The 20,216-nt window shown below is 31.2% G+C and overlaps 1 protein-coding gene across 7 annotated transcripts in view; it reads right to left on the reverse strand.

Annotated features, from left to right (window-relative positions):
* Nucleotides 1-1,286: 1,286 nt before the first annotated feature.
* EPHA5 (EPH receptor A5) overlaps nucleotides 1,287-20,216 on the reverse strand; it is a 349,515-nt gene continuing 330,585 nt past the window's right edge. For 6 of the 7 annotated variants that reach the window (XM_050792668.1, XM_050792666.1, XM_050792667.1 and 3 more), the window contains 3 exons: nucleotides 17,628-17,821; nucleotides 13,639-13,794; nucleotides 1,287-5,956 (listed from right to left, as the gene is read on the reverse strand). In XM_050792668.1, coding sequence (XP_050648625.1) covers nucleotides 5,851-5,956; nucleotides 13,639-13,794; nucleotides 17,628-17,821 — 456 coding nt within the window. In that variant the 3' untranslated portion in view covers nucleotides 1,287-5,850. Of the gene's footprint in view, nucleotides 5,957-12,327; nucleotides 13,795-17,627; nucleotides 17,822-20,216 lie in introns of those variants that run through there. The other variant, XM_050792670.1, reaches the window with a different exon arrangement.

Below are 20,216 nucleotides of genomic sequence, written 5' to 3' on the forward strand. Positions count from 1 at the left end.
TTCTGAGCTTGTAGTTGCAGACACTATGACCTATATTAAAAAAAATCCTGAATTAGATCATGTTGCTACTCAGTGGCAGAATGATAAATAAGGAAAACTATTTTTGATTACCAAAGTTTGGCTTATTCCAAAAGCTGAACATGTTAGAGGTGTATTCAGTCAGACCCTGGTTTCTACCCAATGTTGACACTTTGCTTGTTGTAAACGTGCAATTCATTGTTTCCCGATGACTCTCTGTCCTTGTGTCAATTAAGCCAGAACGTTGGAATAAATGATATTATCATCTCAATAGCATGGGCAACAGTGTGGAATCAGAATTGTGTGATGGGAAGTTCATAGTTTTACTCTCAAATAAATGTGGATTTCATCCAGCCTTTGAAGAGCAGTCAGGCCTTGGGCAAATTTTCGACAGCTTTAAGCTGTTTTTCCTTCATCATTAAAGTGGAGTCAATAATATGTCTCTCAAAGGTAAAAGTGGAAAATTCAAATACAGAATGGTGTATTCTCATTAAATGCTAACGTGTTCACTACCACTTCATCCTTTCTACCTGGTCATATAATCTTTACTTCTGAAGAAAAGCAGAGGCAAAAATAATAGTCTACCTAGTGACAAAGAACTCAGAATTATTTACATACAATATATACTAAAATGTTAAATAATATCGTTTGTAGTAGTTATTTTATACATATGCAAAGGAGTTGTGGATTATTTCCATAGGCATGGTGATGTCACATATTGTGATATAAATGCAAACAACTACAAATATTTATTTCTTTGAATACAGTGAATTGTTTGCTATGCTTTTTACAAAAAGAGACCAGTATGATACAACACTTACACAAAAAGAGGGAGGTGTTTGTATTAAATGACACCTCTTCCTGTGACAATGAAACTCTTCCGCTCTTTGCTGTAAGCACATGTATGGTGATGAGAAAGTCTTGGTCTGATGCTGCTCAGTGAAAGTCTCTTTTTGTTTGTTTGTTTCCAAGATAGTGTGCATAGTTTTCTGTTTTTTCCAAATAATATATTACACTGTCACTAATCAACTTCTAATTAGATTTTCACATGGTAATGCACCTGTTCTACAATCTCAGTGTCAATCTCCATATGCAAAAATTATTTAAATGCAGGGTCATGAGTATATTTTTGAAGAAAATGGATGCTGATGGCCTTTAAAATATTTAGCATAATCAGTTGAAACATTTTTATTAGAAGTAACTGAAATCATTACACAAAGGCTATAAGTTTAAACTCTCTGGAGAGGGTCAAGCATGACAATCGGATGTAACTGTATTCAAATGGTTTTTTTATTTTCTGAAAAAATATAAAATTTCATATCTTACACTACAAAAAACATGTACACAAACCAAATGCACTTAAAGGTTCAAATGAGAAAAAATACAGAAATCCTAATCCTTCTTTAAATTAACTGTGAGGCAGGGACTTGAGATAACCTGATGTATATCACAGAGTAAGATATGCTATAGAGCTGCTTCTGACATGACTGAAACTAAGAGATTTTGATAAAAATACTAACAAATGACTGAGTCTAAGTATTCTCAGACTTTTATAAATGCAATTTACATACTTTTTAATAATTGACTATAAAACTACAGCAGCCTAAAGAGCCATAGATATGCTGACCCCTGAAACTTCTACTGTTAATACAGTTCTCAGCCCGAATAAACATGATATTTTGCCACATTCAATTTTCCCCATTAAGGTTTAGAAGAAACAAACGACATTTGATTCTGATTATTATAAACAGACTTTTTTTCTTTTAAAATAATTGGTGTCTGCTTCTCAGCAATGATTATGTGGTCATTCTGAACAAGAACATTCAATCATTTGTGTGTGAAAAGATTTCTTCATAAATTAATAAGAAAGAAAAAAAAAGCTCTTATCTATTTCTCTTTTGATACACTATTATATAATTAACAGCATAACAGAGAAAATTATTCAATGAAACCAGCTGTACTACAGAGTTGAAAAAATGATGACTTATTCTACTTATTAATGTCAAAGAAAGCTAGCATTTTGATTCAAGTTATTCATCATCATCATCATCATCATCAGGATCATCATCATATTGTATCTACTTTTTACTTACTTTGAAGTTAAACATCTGGCAGGACGTTAGTAAAAGACAGTTTACTATCACACTTATCTTTCTTTTTTTTCTTATTTTTAGGAAGAACAAAATGAGAAAAGGACCTTATTCTACTATGTAATATAATACATCTGGTAAATTTCTAACACCTAACTCAAATAGTGTTTGTCATTCAATACACCTTTATAGCCAAAAATGTCTTCCAAAGGTAAATATCTGTGCTTGTGATTCTGAGAGCCCACTTTACATGGCATAAATAATGGTGCTAAAAATATTTTACTTTCAGATAGAGATTAAGTAGCAGACATGCAAACACATAAGTATTCAAAAGATATTAATTTTCCATTTTGAACTTGAACCATGAAACTGTGTCTTCACTTTTTCACACTGGTCAAAACTCTTTTACAAACTGAAATAAGGGTATTCTGTACTGTTTAGGCAACTCTGAAACCAGTAATGCTGGCCACACTTAAGTTTAGACAAAATATTGGAATATAATTTTTATAGTAATCTTACAACCTTAGAATACTGACTTGGTAATTAAAATGCAAGAAATGAAAGATCATGCATATTATAATTTTTAAAAAATGGGAAAATCAAAATCTTTACATTTTTACATAGAAATAATACATTATGAAAATAGCAACTGTTTATATTAATAATATACATGAGCAAATGACAAGATTAGAAACAAATTATGATTGGTCAAAGTAGTAACTGAGTGACTTCAAGTATCAATGTCTGTTAAAAATTACTCCCTGTACCGATTTTTCAAAGGCCAATACTGTGAAAGAGTAATGTCCCTTAAGATGTTGCTACTGGCAGTTATAATATCATTATGTATTATTTGCAAAATCTATTGTATGTACTAAAATTGTCATGTCTGTGCTTTATTTTTGGTAGTCTGGTGGGTGACAAAATGAAGCAACAGAATAAGAAATCGCACAATCAAGATTTGTTAAACTTTGCCTTGGATTATGGCCTCATTACATTTTACTAGAGTTGCTCCTCTCCTTGTTCCCTTTCTCACATTTGAAGATGAGATTGGCGTTTTCCAATTGGTGACATATAAAATAGAAAACAAATATTTTAGAAAGACACTCTTTCCTCTTTTTTAGGGAAAGTACTTTTTGTTTGACAGTCTCTTTATTCATTCTAAAGTCATATTAACCTTCCTTAGAAATTCTCAACCAAATTGAGATGCAAAAGAAAACTATGTGGCTATTTAAATTTCCTTTCAATTTACTTTCCAAAATGATCACCAAGATTGCAAAGAAGACAAATAAATTTGATCCAAATTAATTTATATTCTTCTTTTGTTAAAAAGAGAAAATCTATATTGTAACTTAAAGTTCTAGTCATTTAGATATACTCCACCCTGACCTCACAATTATCTTTCAGCATATAAAGTTGGAAAACAATGTAGAAAATATCTTTGTTATGTCTAAGCAATTGTGGCAAATTCATCAGCCCTAAAGGATATGGTAATTTTCCTTTTGAATCAATAAGGCTTTCATTTTGAAGTTTCTCAATTGTTACTTTATCACTTAGATTTGAATATTTCTATAAAATTCAATAAAGTGCAACACAATCTCCATTTATTTTGTACAAAAGTAATTTGTTTCATTAATTTTCTGTTTATTGAAATGAACAAATGCATCTTTAATAATGGTGATGCCTATTTATCATTTTATCAAGAAAATATTAAATTCACATCTCTGGAAATTTCACTAAACTAATAGATTATATGTTTGCAGCACAGTTTGTGTGGACCCATGGTATATAGCCCTTATTATAATGAGAACTGAATATATCATTTGAAAATTGTTTAGATTTTTGTTGTTGTTTTGATGCTTCCTGGTTCTTTAGAAAAGAGGTACTTTACTGCTTAAGTAAAAGGTGGGCAGAATAGGAAGGAGTTATTTCCCAAAAATTTATTCTTATATATGCTAACATTCAAGTAAAACAAGTGCTTGGAAAACAGAATATCATTAATATAATGTGACTATATTTCTGAGAAATTCCATTAATCCAGGCTTCTCTGATCTACTGTACTAATAATATTGATAATCATGAGTAGGCTGTATTTTATTTAAATGCTCTGCTTTTTGAATAATCACATGACATTCCATAATTTTTATAAAGTGTAATAATACAAAAATGTTGGTTATCTCAGGAGCTCAATTTTGTACAATTTCTAATACACTGCATAATTTGTATCACCAATATAAGTCTTCATCATGTGTTGTATATAGAGCATATATAGAAGATATGTTATATTCCTTAATAAGTCTAATTACATAATACCTTGGATTGTTTCATTAAAATAAACTCAATGCTGTGTAACTGAATATAAAATGAAATTAACAAATGAATAAACATACATTACAAATAAAACTTGTCAATTCTTGAAATAAAATTCTGAAGGGAAAGAAGCATATATATATATATATTTATGTGTGTGTACATATATATGTATATATTTGTCATAAGTCCATTGCTGCCTTAGAGTCAAAATTCCTAGAACTGAGTCAAAATGGGAATGGTTACAAAGGATTAACACTTAAGGGTGATGCTTCATGCTATGTGCCTGGATTTAACAACATTAACAGAAGCCTGCACAGTTAAATCCTTCTACATCCTGCTGAAAATGTGCCCTTCGGTGTCAACTTTGCTTGACAAGATACTTTTTAGGACTCAGAAAGGTGAAATTTCTTACAGGGGTACAAGATTAATGGCTACAAGAACTGCATTGTCACTGATATCACAAAGTGTTTTTAAAAAGCCAAAGGGGATTTAGTCTTATACACATTTCCTTTTAGTGAATAAAGAGATTAGCTTTTGGACACATGAGAGGAAAAGAGACACAAGCTTGTGTTAAATTTTGTTTTACTGCTTCCCTATTTCTCCTATTCATATTACATTCTGGAACACTTGCTCCTATATGTTGTTAAAATTAAAACACTATTAGAAATGCAAGCATAATGGTAACACACACATGTGCAAGCAAACACACACACAACTCCATCTTAAATCAGTTCCTGGGTATACTGCAAATTATACAGTATATACACATTTATTACTTAATAATCTCTAGAAGAGCAACTAAAAGTAAATTTTATAACACAAAAAATAAATATACACCCTGTATTGTACTTTTTCTTGATGAAGCAACATGTTTTTACACTAGTTTCTATAACTTAACGCTGTGTAACAGCATTTTAAAATTACAAAAGAAGATATCTATCAAGAAATAATCTAATCATATTGCTCTTCAATACACTTTTGTAGACAATTAAGACTTGAAGCAAACTTCAGTAAACTGTAGCTTTTGTTAGCTCACAAATGGCTATAAAACATTTCCTTTCAAGTAGATCCCTGGAAGTTTTGAAAGGGGTTGCCTTAATTCAGTCTATAAAAGTGCTATTATTTATGTATTTCAGGTACAAAATTTTGTAGAAGTAGTGGGAAGGATTCTGTTGTTGTAACTTAAGATGACGTTTATCCTCATGTCCCTTTTAATGCAAGATATGTTTGCTTCATGAAAAATGAAGACTAAGGACCAAGAACTGGAGATTTTAGTAAAACCATGATTACAAATTCTGTGGCTGAGGCAAATATTTTCTAAGGTTTAGAAATCACTGTTTTCCCTTTTCCCCCTTTTTTTTGTTAAAATAAATCTCAGGACTGTTTACAAAGTGCAGAATCATTCACTTGAAGAAGTGACATTTACATGAAGTTACAATGGCACCATTCCATTTACCAGCTGCACCTTCATTTCTTGAAGGCTGTTCATGATCTTCTTCTGGTGACCGACAAGAGTCACTCCAAGCCGTCTCAAATCCCTGCATGAAGAAAGCACACATTGGATGTATTGATTCAATTTGCAGCACACCTCAATATTTCATGTTGGCAAAGGGGCAAACAGTGCAGACACTAGTTAGATTACAGTCCTAATTCAGACATACAGAGTCTACTTTTTAAAGGTTAGGCTCTAAAATTATACCTCCAAAATCTGTTAGTAGTCAAAAAATATTTATAATGAGGAATGATATAATACATATTTGCTCTCATTTGTGGACATCACTATTTTAGTGGTTCAGAGTGGTGATAACACAAATTTGCACATTGTTACCAATAAAGAGTTAACAGATACAATTTCACTGAAAAGTTTTGAAACTCCAGCTCTACAATATGCATTAGCACTTTTTTTGCTAAGAGAAGCTTAAAATAGACTTTCAATATTTTATAGCTAAGCAGTTGAAAACCAAAGTCATAAAACGACTCATTCTATACAGCCATTTTATATAATAGATATCTTTTGGAGATAATCACCACTACACTGCTTTTATAACAATGTTTTATGTTTTTTGTTTTTGTTTTTGTTTTTTACTTTATACTAAAAGTACCAGAACTTTTTTTTTTTTTTTTAAATCAAACAATATCCAAGCTCTCCTGGCATTTACAGCATGCTGAAGATTACACGCTTTCAGAACACTTTTCAATCAAGATACTTCTGTGCATTTTTTTCAACATGCTTATTATTCAAAATAAAATTACAAATATTTAGATTTCTAAACTAATAACATATTATGGAGCTCAAGACAAGTAGCCATGGTTTTTCAACATTCTTTTACAGGATATTGAGGAATGCTATTCCCCTAAAGTATGTATTTGTCAGGTATGTCTGGCAAATGATAAGCATTAATTACATGAAAAAATAAGCATCAAAAATTCAAAATCCTAAATGACAAAGATATTTGCCATGTTAGATTTCTCTAGGTAATTACCTTATTGAACACATTATGTGAAAAGTGGAACCTTTTTCCATTCAGTATGTGTTTTAATTTCAGATTTTCTTAGAGTTCTATTGAATTAATTGCATTAGACATTAGAATCATTACAGGTAGAAACTGAATAGTTTTAATTGTTCTTTGAATTCAACGAAAACTCGTAATTATCAGAGAACAGAAATTAAAGGATGCCAAGGCTCTGTGCATACTAGTATTGGAAATATTTTTTTGAAAATAATATTTTAGTTTTCTTTTCCCTTTATGGTTTCTTTATTTGTTATGAGAGTTTTAGGAAATGGCAAGTAGCTACCCCCACCAAAAAAAAAAATGCTATTGATATTTGTGATGGAAACATATTTGATTTTTAGAATATGAATATTAATCAGTAAGCTTAAAAATTATTACAACTAAAAGATACCAGATTGGAACATAAAAATAATAATAGCAGTAGAGATGGCATGGAAGACAATCCTAAGGGAAACTTACAAATTAGTAAAATTAGCTTTGAAACAAAATCATTATTATTAATAATGGAATAGACTACAAAGTAGCTAATTACAGACCAAACGAGGAATATAAGAGACACGAGTTTAATCTTGTCTCTTTTCAACTAAACCAGAGTTTCTCAGCCTTGAACCTTTTAATGTTATAGGCTGGATAATTCTTTGTTGTAGAGGTGCTGTCTCATGCATTGTAGAATATTCGGCTACATCCTTGGCCTCTGCCCACTATATACCAGAAGCACTGCACCACGACCAGGCCTTCATTTTGACAAGATAAATTGTCATTGACAATTTACCCCGAGTGGCAAAATCTCCCCTGGTTGAGAATCATATATATATATATATATGTTTTTTTCCACACATATTAATTGGTGACATTTTATAACCATATTCACACACCAATTTAGACACATATATATTTGTGACACTTAATAGACATATGTCCTGTATGCTAGAGATATCAATAACTGTATGATACAGATTTTTAAATTTCCTTTTATGGATGAAGAAACAAAAGCTTAGATAATTTGAATTACTTAGCTATACAACACAGCCAAATGCATAATCAAGTTAGGGCTAATATCAAGTACCTAACACCCAAGTCTATACTTTTGATTCATCATAATTCTAAGAGATGATTTTGAGTAAAGCACTTCAAACTATATGCAATAATTTATTCATCTGTAAAATGAGAACTCTGTAAATGTAATTTAAAATATTCAAAATTCTAAAAGAAAATATCTAATGAAGGGAACGAAACACGTACTTTGCCTGAGGCTATGGTTACCAAATATGACCATGGTAGTTTCTGTTATGCACTAATATTCTCATGTTTCCACAAGTAAATTATTAATTATAAAGAATTACGTAGATTTGGGTATTCATGGGTGTTCACTAGCAAACTGGATCACAGCCAAGAGAAAAATGATGAACATTTTTTCTTAACCCGAGAACCGTCTCTGCTGGATAATTTAATTAGGACTAGAAACAAAGTTTTAAAACATGTGTTTTATCATATGTTTTATAAACCCATAAGAAATATTAATGAATCCAGATTTGGAAATAAGGTTGTAATAATATATAGGCTTAAAACGCATAATTCATGATTGCTATGCTAATTATTAGGAATTATTAGGAATGAGCCTTTGAAAATAACCACTACTGTTTATTCTGAATGACTTGAAAGAATTTATAAGTTCTCCTTCAAACATGGAATTTATACATACAATCACAAAATTTAAATTTGAAATGTGTATGTGTTTCCATATTCCAAATCTTGGTTTTGTCTAAAGGATATCAAATCACTAGTAACTTATTTTTATTTCTAGTGTCTTAACTTGTTATACATTAGATAACAATATAATTTAATCTTCTGGATATGACTTGAGAACAAGAAAGACTCTAGCACGCTCAATGTTTTGGCAGTTTAAATTTTTCATGATAACTATATCATACCAAAGAATTGTGAGGAATTTTATTTGATTAATAAGTGTGGGTATCGTTTGGGTTTATAGAAAATTAAAATTTGTATTTTGTCAGAACATTTCATACTTACAGATATCAAGTTAAATTTGTTTGAATTTTAACAGTGAACTAAGGACAAAATTTTATTTCAAGAACAATTTATTATCTGATTATCCCTTGAGATGAATGTCAAAGGGCACTTTCTCCTCTTCTTTTTACTTCTCTGTCTTTCCTTTTCATCTCATCCTAAACCCTATCTCTCCAGGGGAGAAATAGAATTATAGAAACAAAACACTGAATTTTACATACGGAATAAATGATGTCTTCTCTCATGATATTCTATTGTTTTTCTTTAAATCTGACGTGTTATTTGAAAAACTGTCAAACTAAGGTGCAGAGATTTAGAGGACAGGATAACTATAATAATGCATGCAACGTACATATACCTTTTTACAATGTGATTTTCAGTGAAAACGTGGAGAGATAAGATTATTTATGCAAGTTAAAATTGTTCTCAGCAACTAAGTAGTTTCTTTGAAATGCATCTTAATATCTTTTAATAACACTACAGATGAGAATTAACACCGTATTAGGAGATGTTTAAAGGTTAAATAACTGTTCAAATATTGCTAAATACTTTAAAGTATTTTCTTTTAAGTAGTTAAATCTCATATTTTTTATTTCCAATAATTCCCATTTTACTGCATAAATCACATATTAAGTGCTCAACTTAGCATTAATTACATAAATTTCATGGAAATAAAAATAATGATATTGCTACCCTATGTACAATAATTTTTGAAAAATAATTTGGAAATAGTACAAGATATGCATTTCATTTTTAAATTTCATTTTTCTAAGTAGAAAATGTTATAGCTACACAATGTCTTAAGTGTGTTCCCATTATGAGTATTACACAAATTTTATCATGATCATGTATAATCTTAAGTAATACTGAAGATCAATTCTAGCGATACCGAATTACATTTTGATATAGGCTTATGAATCTAAACATGATGAGACTGGCATTGTTACATAAAAGATAGTTTGGATTTTGTTGACAAAATTGATTACTTTTAGAAAAGCTCCAAATGTTATGAACTGTCATTGTTGGGTTTACATTTCAGTATTTTTTCAAACATTATTCAATAGTATTAAACAATGGAAAAACACTGATATTAATGATGCTAAAATGGCAGAATGAAAATAGAATAACCAAAAGTATATAGTTGATGTTAGAATCAACTCTTAATTATTCAGGCTTAAATTAATCTATTTACAGATGATTCATTCTCTTGCTCATTCTTCTCCCTTCTACTTTACACGCCTTTTAGCCATATCAGCCATATCACTGGTACTTAGCCCCAACCAACATTGGCTGAATAGGAGAAGGGAGAAGATAGATTAATGAATATTCCCTAAACTTCAATATTTATTGCTTTTGTCAGAGTTTTATCATGCAGTTGTATGTTTGTCCTTTTCTTTTTGTTAACTTTGCAGAACCCTAGCAATCAATGATATAGATATTGTACAAGATACATATGTTACATTTGGCAAGAAGAGATCTAACCATGGTCTGTTAATGGTTCTCAATGGATGAGACATTGTGAGGCTAGAATACAGAGGACAGTAGGTACTCCTATGTGTACTTTAAGTGTATAATAAATCATGCGTAATGACTTATTGATAAGTGAATAAATCTATTTGTATTAATCTGTAAAGATTTTGGCTCTGGATTTTGAAAACTTTCATCTTATTAGTTTAAGACTCTATTCCAGTAACTGCTGATAACAGGAACCTCTTCAGCTGACATACAATTGGTGTAATATTTAAATTTATTGGATTTTGCTCCTTTTCTGAATAACCAAAGGTTGACAGTACTGAGCTGAAAAGAAGTTTAAAAAGTAGCTGTGATTCTGTCCTTAACTGAAATGTTTGGATTCAATTTTCAACTCACCTCACGCTCACAATTATCCCTATCGACAATAATCCACTGCACTTATACAAGATGAGATAGTTTGCACCATTACTGCCACAATTGTTTTCATATGAATACTGAACACAGAATAGCAAGGTTTAGGCACAAAGGGTAGCAGACAAACACATCTAAGATTGAAAGCCACTTTCATGAATATGCTTTGACTCTAAGACCTCTAAGTTCTTCATTACCTTTCAATATTTAGCTATACATGCACATACTGGCAACAATCCATATACAAGTGAAGTGATGGAGATTTTTAACAAAAGTATGTAGTTCTGAAAATTGTATATTTATTGCTTTCTTCTAAGCCCACTTTGAAAACAAATTTGATGTCACAAATTACAATGTAGTTTCTAAATATGGCAGTTGGACTATTTGCTTTATATGAATTGATTTTCGCATTTTTCCTAAGTATTTACAACAGCTATGAATGTATTCTTCCATTCTCAACTTCTATTATCTTTTGACCATAACTCTAAAAATTATATTTTATTGTTTTATTATACAGCCTTCATAAAATTAATATGGGGTAAAGACTATGTGTGAAAAATCAGTATCAAGGTGTTTTGAGAATTGGTCTTTTTCTTTTGCTGATAATCCCATCTCCTTTGCCACTAGTCCTTAGCAATGACTGACTTTTTTTTTTGGAAGAGAGTAGGCAAAATGAACAGATGAACTTTTTTAAAAAAATTTTTTGACCAAACAAGTAATTGATTACTTGAGTGACTTAATGTTTTGATAAATGTTTTTAGAGTTGAAAAACATATAGTTGAAAGCAGAGAAAACAAGGGGGCATGTAGTTAAATTTAAAGTGCCTGGACTCTCCCCCAAAAAACAGCTTTCTTGGAGTTAGGATCTGTGGGCCCAATTCCTGGGAAGAAATGTATTAATGATTATGACCCCTGAGAATTTGGAGCAGTTACCATAGTGAGACCAATACTTTCTGAATGGGAAAATGCTGGTAAGTCTCCCAATGTAACTTTACTCTTCTGGGCAGAGTAAATGAATTAAAAGGCAAAATGTTTGAATAAAGGCAATACAGCAAGAAGAAATAAGCTGGAGAAGAATCATTATGATAAGACATAAGAGGTTATTAGTGCTTGAAAGAAAACAAAAACTAAAGAGCATTTGGGGATAGAGGAGCAGATAGGAAAGAAACAGAAAAAAAAGGAATAAGAAAAATGTGAAACTATAATGCTAAAATATTCAACATATTTATAGTATTTTGGGCCCCCAAAGATATAAGTAAAACACAAGTAACTAATGCAAAAACTATAATTTGTGATTATAACTATTTTTTGAAGGAAGAAGCAAAAATGTAGTAGATGTATCTATGTACAGAAAATGTGCTATTTTAATAAAAAGGAGACATTGTTTAATGCAAATCATTTTATTATATATTTACAAGTAATCTGACATTGGGTAGAAGAAATACCTACAATATCATTTTAATATAAAATGACAAATGACTTTAATAAATTAAAATGACCATTTTTACTGAAAAATTAAATAGCAATCATGTAAAAATAGTTTTAAATTATCAGCAAATTTTTCAGTATACTACTTTAAATATAGCACAAATGAGTTCCTTGAGTGTCCAAAGAAATAATGGACAAAGCATATGTGTCATCAAGTAGATATGATTTGGCGGACCATGAGAATGAGATTCAGTAAATTAAGAAAGCAAGCTGAGTGGCTGGTTTCAGGTCCTTTTAGTTATCGGTATGAAGAAAGAGAATGCTGAGAATGAGAAATTAATTGGTGATAAATGGTGGTACCCTGTTACCTTTTGTGGGGAGGAGCAGTGAATTCAATGAATCAAAGAATGCCAGAATAATAGAGATGGTGAATGAGAACTGCTCAATGTTCATATCATGTGTCGAAATGAAATAACAACTATGGTTTAGTGCTTCACAATATTCTACCATTTTCTAAACCTTACAATATTTTAACCTTTGAATTGGCAGGTAATTTGAAGTAAATTATCATTGTATTCACAGGCTAAAACATTAATGTTAATGTAATCTAGATGGAACCACCATAAAGACAGTTATTCACAAATAACAATTAGGCTAAAACAACCACATGTACAGAGTATATAATAAAATACAAACAACTTACAACCTTAAATAATTTAATATTTAACTTTAGTGATTTTTATTTAATAAGATTTGATAAATTTTATCTTAAACGTGCAAACAGAAAACGGCACAATTGGTTCCACTGAGATTGCACCAAATAACAAATCAGAGGCAGGATCTGATACATTCTTAGATTGCAAGAATGTAAGGTGCACCACTTAGAAATTAAATGAGATCCTGCCAAGGAAGCTTTGTTTAAGCTGTTGTTACCTTGGTATTCATCGTAGAGAGCCGAAATGTACAAATATGTTTGGTCCTTATGTAAGACTAGCCACACCAATTGTGCTTACAGTTTATTTTGTTTGGTATTTACATTCATAAAACATAGATACCAGTATAAAAAAACTTGTCAAGAAAACATCTTTTCCACAACACAAAACACCAGTATTTTGCCAAGGAGCTGTTATTCCAATTATTCAAATATGCCAATGTTATTTGTTTGAAGCAAACAAGCAAAGATACTGGTCACACGTAGCATTAACCATGCAGTTGTTAACAATACAGGCTAAAGATGATGAGGCTTCTTTGAGAGCTGCCACACATCCACAAAGGTTAACTGATTTCCCTTGACCTCATCCAAATTGGTTTTTGAACAACTTTTCTTGCCCCAGCAATTATGTAAAAATTATCAGAAAAATTACTCACTCCAAGGTCACCTGAGCCACAGCGTCCATTGAACTGTATCCATTTTCCATGAAAATCTCTGTATACCGGCCCATCTTGATTGCCTCTAGCCATTCACCTACTGATCTGTAGGCCCCAGATCCTAGTGGGCTATGTTCTGCCAATAAATTAGATACTCTAAAACACATAAAACATAAATATTAAAAGTAACAATTTAATTCTTTCATAACAAAATTTACTATAATGTTAACTTATATTTAATGGATCTTTGAGTCTGTAAGTATATTTATAGTGGAGAAATACGCAAATGCTAACATGGAAGAAAATAATTTACAACACAGGAGAACACAAAATCAGTCTACTGAGATTATTTTATCCATAATTAATGAGGACTTAACATGAGGACTTACTAATAAGTAAATTTTACGTAAGACAACACAATAGCTAAAAATTTTATTGAGTACTAATAGATGAACCCAGAGAATTTTTAGGATAATAAAACCACTCTGTATAATGGTATAATGGTGGACAGATTTGTCTAAATCTGTAAAACGTACAACACCAACAGTGAACTCTAATGTAAACTATGGGCCTTGGCTGAAAATTATGTGGAAAAACAGATTCATCAATGGTAGTAAATGTATTGTTCTGGTGGTTGATGCTGATAATACGGTGTGGGAAGGCTACATAATGTGTAGCTTAACGGGTACGTGGGAGATCTCTGCACCTTCCACTCAATTTTGCTGTAAACATAATATTCCTCTAAAAATCTTTCTACTAAAAACTTGCCATGTAGTGATTTAGATATACTACTCTTTGTTTATGAAGATAAGAAAAATACTACCTACTATAGAAACGTGGGATAATTTGTGCAAAGCCAATCGATTATAGACGTGCTAGAGGAACTTACGCTCATTTAAGTAAATTTATCTGGAAGTTAAGGAACTATTTATTCTTTGTTTTATACTCTTAAATAGAGTGCTTCTTAATTCACCTAGGAGTGGTAGAACATGAAAAACAAAATGTAACCCCAAATACAAAACAAAACTTAATAGAATCAACTAAATCAATAGACACTTTTAATGACACTACATTCACACTCTTTTGCCAATAATAATAATGATATAATGATGATGATGACTTTTAGAAATGTATCTTAAGGAAATAATCAGAAAAAATGACAAAAGGGAACTAAATATTAAAAATAATTTACATACCCATCAGGTAAATTTACATCATTTACATGTGAAATTTACTTAAGTAAATTGCAACTATAAGAAAAAGAACACAAATACTTTTCTCTCTACTTAGGTTCTCTCCACTTTCTCACATTCCATTTACACTTGCATGTAGTTTCTTCAAAATCAATTTTATAAAAATTACTCTAGTTGAGATGGGCAAAGATCTCTCTTTTGCCAAAATCTGTGAGCATTTTCCAAAGTACAAAAGGACTGACCTCTTGGAAACATTCAGCCAACACCACTACCACCTCCCACCTCACTCTTGAAATCCTACTCTGTCTCAACATTGTTTAAATCACAATTCTGTGCTTGTGTGTGTGCGCGCGTGTGCGCGTGTGTGTGCGCGCGTGTGCGCGCGTGTGTGTGTGCGCTGCTGGATTCTCCTCAATCTCCTTTGCCTGCTAGTCTTTTGTTGTTGTTGTTGTTTTCCTGACTTTAAAACTCGAAAGGAGTCAGGACGTGGCCCTATATTTTTCTACTTAGGCTATAACTCCACTATAGATAATTTTACTCACTTTCATGTCTTTAAAAAGTATCTGTTTTTTAAATATTTTTATTTCCAGACTAAGATTCTTCTGTATCCATATGCCTATTTTGTGCCTCCATATTTCTCAGAGAAATACGGCCCCAGGTCCAAGACCACACTCCTCATCTTCTCCACATCTGTGTGCTCCTGAAGTCCTCCCCATTATAGTATGATGCCACAGTCCACCTCTTCCCTGTCCTCATTTTTCTCAAAACCTATCATTGTGCATACCATCTATTCAACTTCCAATGTATTGTACAGCCAACCACTTCTCTCCCATTCAATATTAATACCACCTTATTTCAAGATATCATCATATCTCACCTGCACAATCAATCTAACCTTCTAGTATTCATCTTGAATTCAATTCTCACTCTCCACTCCAAAACCAAACACACAATTGGTTTTGAAGTTTTTATTTTGTTCAGCGTCTCTCTCCCAACAGTGCATTGGCTTCATAAAGGCAAATACTTAGGTCTATTTGCTTAATGTTGTATCCTTGGCACCTAGCCCACAGCATGACACAGAGTATAAAGGTAAATAGATGTTGGATGAATAAACGAATAAGTTATAGTGATTTTCAGCCATTAGGCATGAATTGTTAGAGAATTGCAGAAAGAAACAGTTGGAGAGTAAGATCTTGAAGTTGAAATGATGAAAAAATTGCAATTTTGATAATAGCAAGGTCTAGAATATCAGCATGGAAAGGAGAGTACAAGGTAGATTTGAGAATAAAATCATTGAAGGAGAAAAATTCAAGACATTTAGAGATACTGGAATATCATCTACATGGTTACTGAAGTCATCAAATCTTGTGACATAAGTAGGGATGGAGAAAGGGCGAGACAATGGACCAGGAACTAACAATTTCTACAGTCAGGATGTGCAGAAGACTGAATAAAGGAAAGGCAATGAGTGGTAAATTTGGTCTTAAAACAAAACCTGTTTAAACAAAACCTAGAAAGCTGAATCCTTTATATTTGCATATAATGAAATAAAATTATTTAGAAAATTTTAAATGCTCTCAAGCTATAATAATGATGCCTATCTAAATTAAATAATTTAGAACATTAAGTATTTACTCCTTTCATATGTCCATTTCTGACAATGTAATATAATTCAAACAGGTAGATGAGAGAAAGTCTTAGTATTTTATGTGACAATGAGCAATTGAAAAGCAGATATTTAGGGAACAACATACGGAATAACTGCTAAGAAGATACATTCTCCATTTGTTACCACAGGAAGTTAATGATGCTTGAACAGAGTTTGAAAATTCATTCATCATTTGTATTTAAAATGACTTTTCATCTAGTAAACAAATGTTATGTCGGAATCATAGAACTTTTCTAACTTTATTAACACATTGTTTCTCATTTAGAGCATGCTAATAGGCAGCCAATTTAGTTACTAACATAACACTTTCTTGTAAAAATAGACAACTGCCTCAATCATAGTGAAAATAACAATCTGGTAAATTTTCTAGTACAGAATCAAACTGATTTATTTTTTGAGAAGATAATTCTGTTTTTCAGAAAAAGAAAAAGGCATGCTTTACATATATGAAACATTATTTAAATGCATTCATGTGCTATTCAGAAAAGTAAAAAATATGCTCATTTACTCACATAAATTTTCTCCACGAGATTACTCCTTCATCAGTTTTAAATCTCATTCAAACTACACACTAAATAATTAACCAAAAATCTGTCTGCAACTGGATAAGAGCAAAAGGGTCCCTAAAATTGTCAATGTTTCTAAAATATGAACACTAAAATATATTCTAAAGAAATCAGAGTAATTATTGTTAGATATCTCAGGTTTAAAATATATCAGTGCTTAATTGGCTTTTTCTTATGTTATAATCTTATATTCCTCATCCTCACCTATCCTCCAAAGTGCATGAAAATACACACATTTAAGTTTTTATTTATTTATTTATTTATTTATTTATTTATTTATTTATTTATTTATTTTAATGCTAACTGAACATGGCTACAGTTCATTTTACTGAAAACTGGCATTTTACACTATTAGATTAGGTATAGGTGATTTTAAGTATAATTTAGTAACGTATTTCTTCACTGTAAGAGAGTAACATGAAAAAAAAATATCCAAATAAATTAGTGTCATATAGATTCATAGAGTAATGTCTATACAAGAATGATTTAATTGATAAAATATTTGTGACATCAATCTGTATTAGCTACATTCTGGAAAATCATTTGGATCTGGCCTTGTACCTGCATGATGCATTAACCAGTGTCTTCAAACTACTTGGGTTACGTATCAGCTTGTCCAACATGTTGACTATTTCATCAAACTTGGGCCTGCTATTTCGGTCTTTCTGCCAGCAATCCAGCATTAATTGGTAGAGAGCAGCAGGACAATCCATGGGGCTTGGCAGACGATAGCCTTCCTCTACTGCTTTAATCACCTGTATAAAGCAAAACAGAATCAGTCCCCCAACACCACAAATTTAGTATAGAATAGCTTAAAAAATGTCCCAGTGTCCAACTTTTATCCTTACTATTGCAATGATAACTAGCATTACTGTCTTTAAAATCCACGGCTATTTCCAATTGCTACAAAATTCAACATAAAACATATATACTATGATAATATAAAAAAGATAGGCTTTCTTCACATATTATAAATAAAATAAATGGTAATCATTTTTCTTAAAATCTTGGTGAAGGGTGATTTGTAAAATTAATTGACGTAAAATATACAGTTCATGTTTTATTTATCCTTGAACTCCAGAATCAAATAGAGATTAAATTTTCTAGTGATTTTTCTGAAAAGTTAATGTCTTTTTAATGAAAAAATATGTGCACAGCCACATTTTTAAAGTAATAGAACTGCAATTTTACTTCAAAAGAGACTTTTGGATGGTAAATGATGGATAAGTCAAAGGCTAAATTAGCATAACTGTCTCATGTATCATTTAATAATGTCAAGGTCTGACTGTTTATTATCATCTGCTGATTTCTGTCAGGAATCTGGAATGACTGTCTAGTAGCACAAGGGTTATAAATATCCTTGATTTTAAATGTAACCACACATAAGAGTATCAGCCTAATTGTGAGGTCATTTTATCAAAAACATTTGTGATGTTGCTGCCCCCATCAAAATGCCTAACTTAAGAAGAAATTTGTTTATGCTACCAAACACAGAAATACAGGTTTACTTTATTACTAAAATTCAAATATTTGAGTGATCCTAAAACAAATATTAATGAACATATTTCTCAATATCTTATTTTGCATATTTAACAATTAGTCTTAATTACATTTTCTCACAAAGAATTCAGAATTGATTTGATAAATTGAAAAAATGATTAGAATGGGAACTTTACAAAGATGATTTTAATTTTTTTTTGTTGGCACATATTCATTGTACATATTTATGGAATACAGAATGATCTTTCAACACATGTATAAAATATATAATGATCGAATCATGGCAATGAGCATACCGATTACTTCAAACATTTATTACCTGTGTTGTGAACATTCAAAATCCTCTCTACTAAGCTTGTGGAAAATACACAAGAAGTTATTGATAACCGTATTCATCCCCAGTGCTGCAGAACACATGAACTCATTCCTTCTACCTGGCTGTTATTTCGTATCCCTTAACCAGCATCTCCGCCTCCTCCCTTCCCCTTCCCCTTCCTGGCGTCTGATATCCACATTCTACCCTTCTACTTCCATACGCTTATTTCGTTTTCAAAGACAGTTTTTAAGCATTGGAAAGAAAACATGCTCCTTATGATAAAGAAAATGGCACCTGACCCAGTGCAGTGTCAGATGGAAAGAAGATTAAATGGTAGATTTAAAAGACATAGGAGTAGAGAGGAGAGGAATGTAGTTAAAACCAAGCAAATTCAAGCCTATCACATTGGATGGTAATTTCTGTTAACTTTAGGCAAGCACATTTCTGAGGGTAGAAAATGTTGTCAGATATAATTTGGGACTTCTTTCATTTGAAGTGAGTAGGGAACACCCAGATGGCAATTTGCAGGAATCTGGCTAGAGCATAGGAGATAGCCGGACTGATAATATAAAAGTAAGGGTCATCAGCACTTGGCCACAGCTTGAAGTCGATGTAGCTTATATCCCCCCTGGAAAAGCATATAATAAAGGTTCTGAGAAGTACCAAAAGTTAAGTGCAGGCAGAGAAATAAAAAGTACTCAAGGACTCCAAAATTAAATGGTCAGATACATTTAATAACTTTGAGCAAAAGACCTAAGAGCAGCCTACTACCTTAGTTAATTTACCTCAAAAACAATTTAGTAACTATAAGACAAACTCCAGGAGATAATGTTTTCAGTAATTATAACATATGATTAACATAGCTTATTAAAATTTATACATATTGAGAAATAAAATAATAAAACAGATAAATGAGAAACATACTAGCGAAAAATTTAAGAAATAAATAAAAGTGCTAAATAAGTCTTGAAAAAATATTTAGTCTGACTGGTGATCAAATAAAGGAATATTTTTAAAAATTATCATTTGTATGCAGATTGATAGAAGTTTATTTATTTGTTTGCTGATTATAAGATTTTCCATTGCTGATAAGGATGGTTTTTATTCCCTTTAACAGCATATATGTATCAAAATAAAGCATCCTAATATAAATAGCTTAAGTCATGTAATATATTTGCTATGCAGTGAGAATAGTAATTCTTATTTACTCAAAACATGATTTATTTCATAATTTGCACTTTCTCCAAAGCTGTTACCAATTAATTTGATTTTTTTCTTTGGCACCTATTTTTTTTTTTTTAAATAATCCTTCCTCCACTAAGCACAACAATGCA

This window comes from Macaca thibetana, chromosome 5 (assembly GCF_024542745.1).
Source record: "Macaca thibetana thibetana isolate TM-01 chromosome 5, ASM2454274v1, whole genome shotgun sequence".
In the NCBI taxonomy this organism is placed as follows: Eukaryota; Metazoa; Chordata; class Mammalia; order Primates; family Cercopithecidae; genus Macaca; species Macaca thibetana.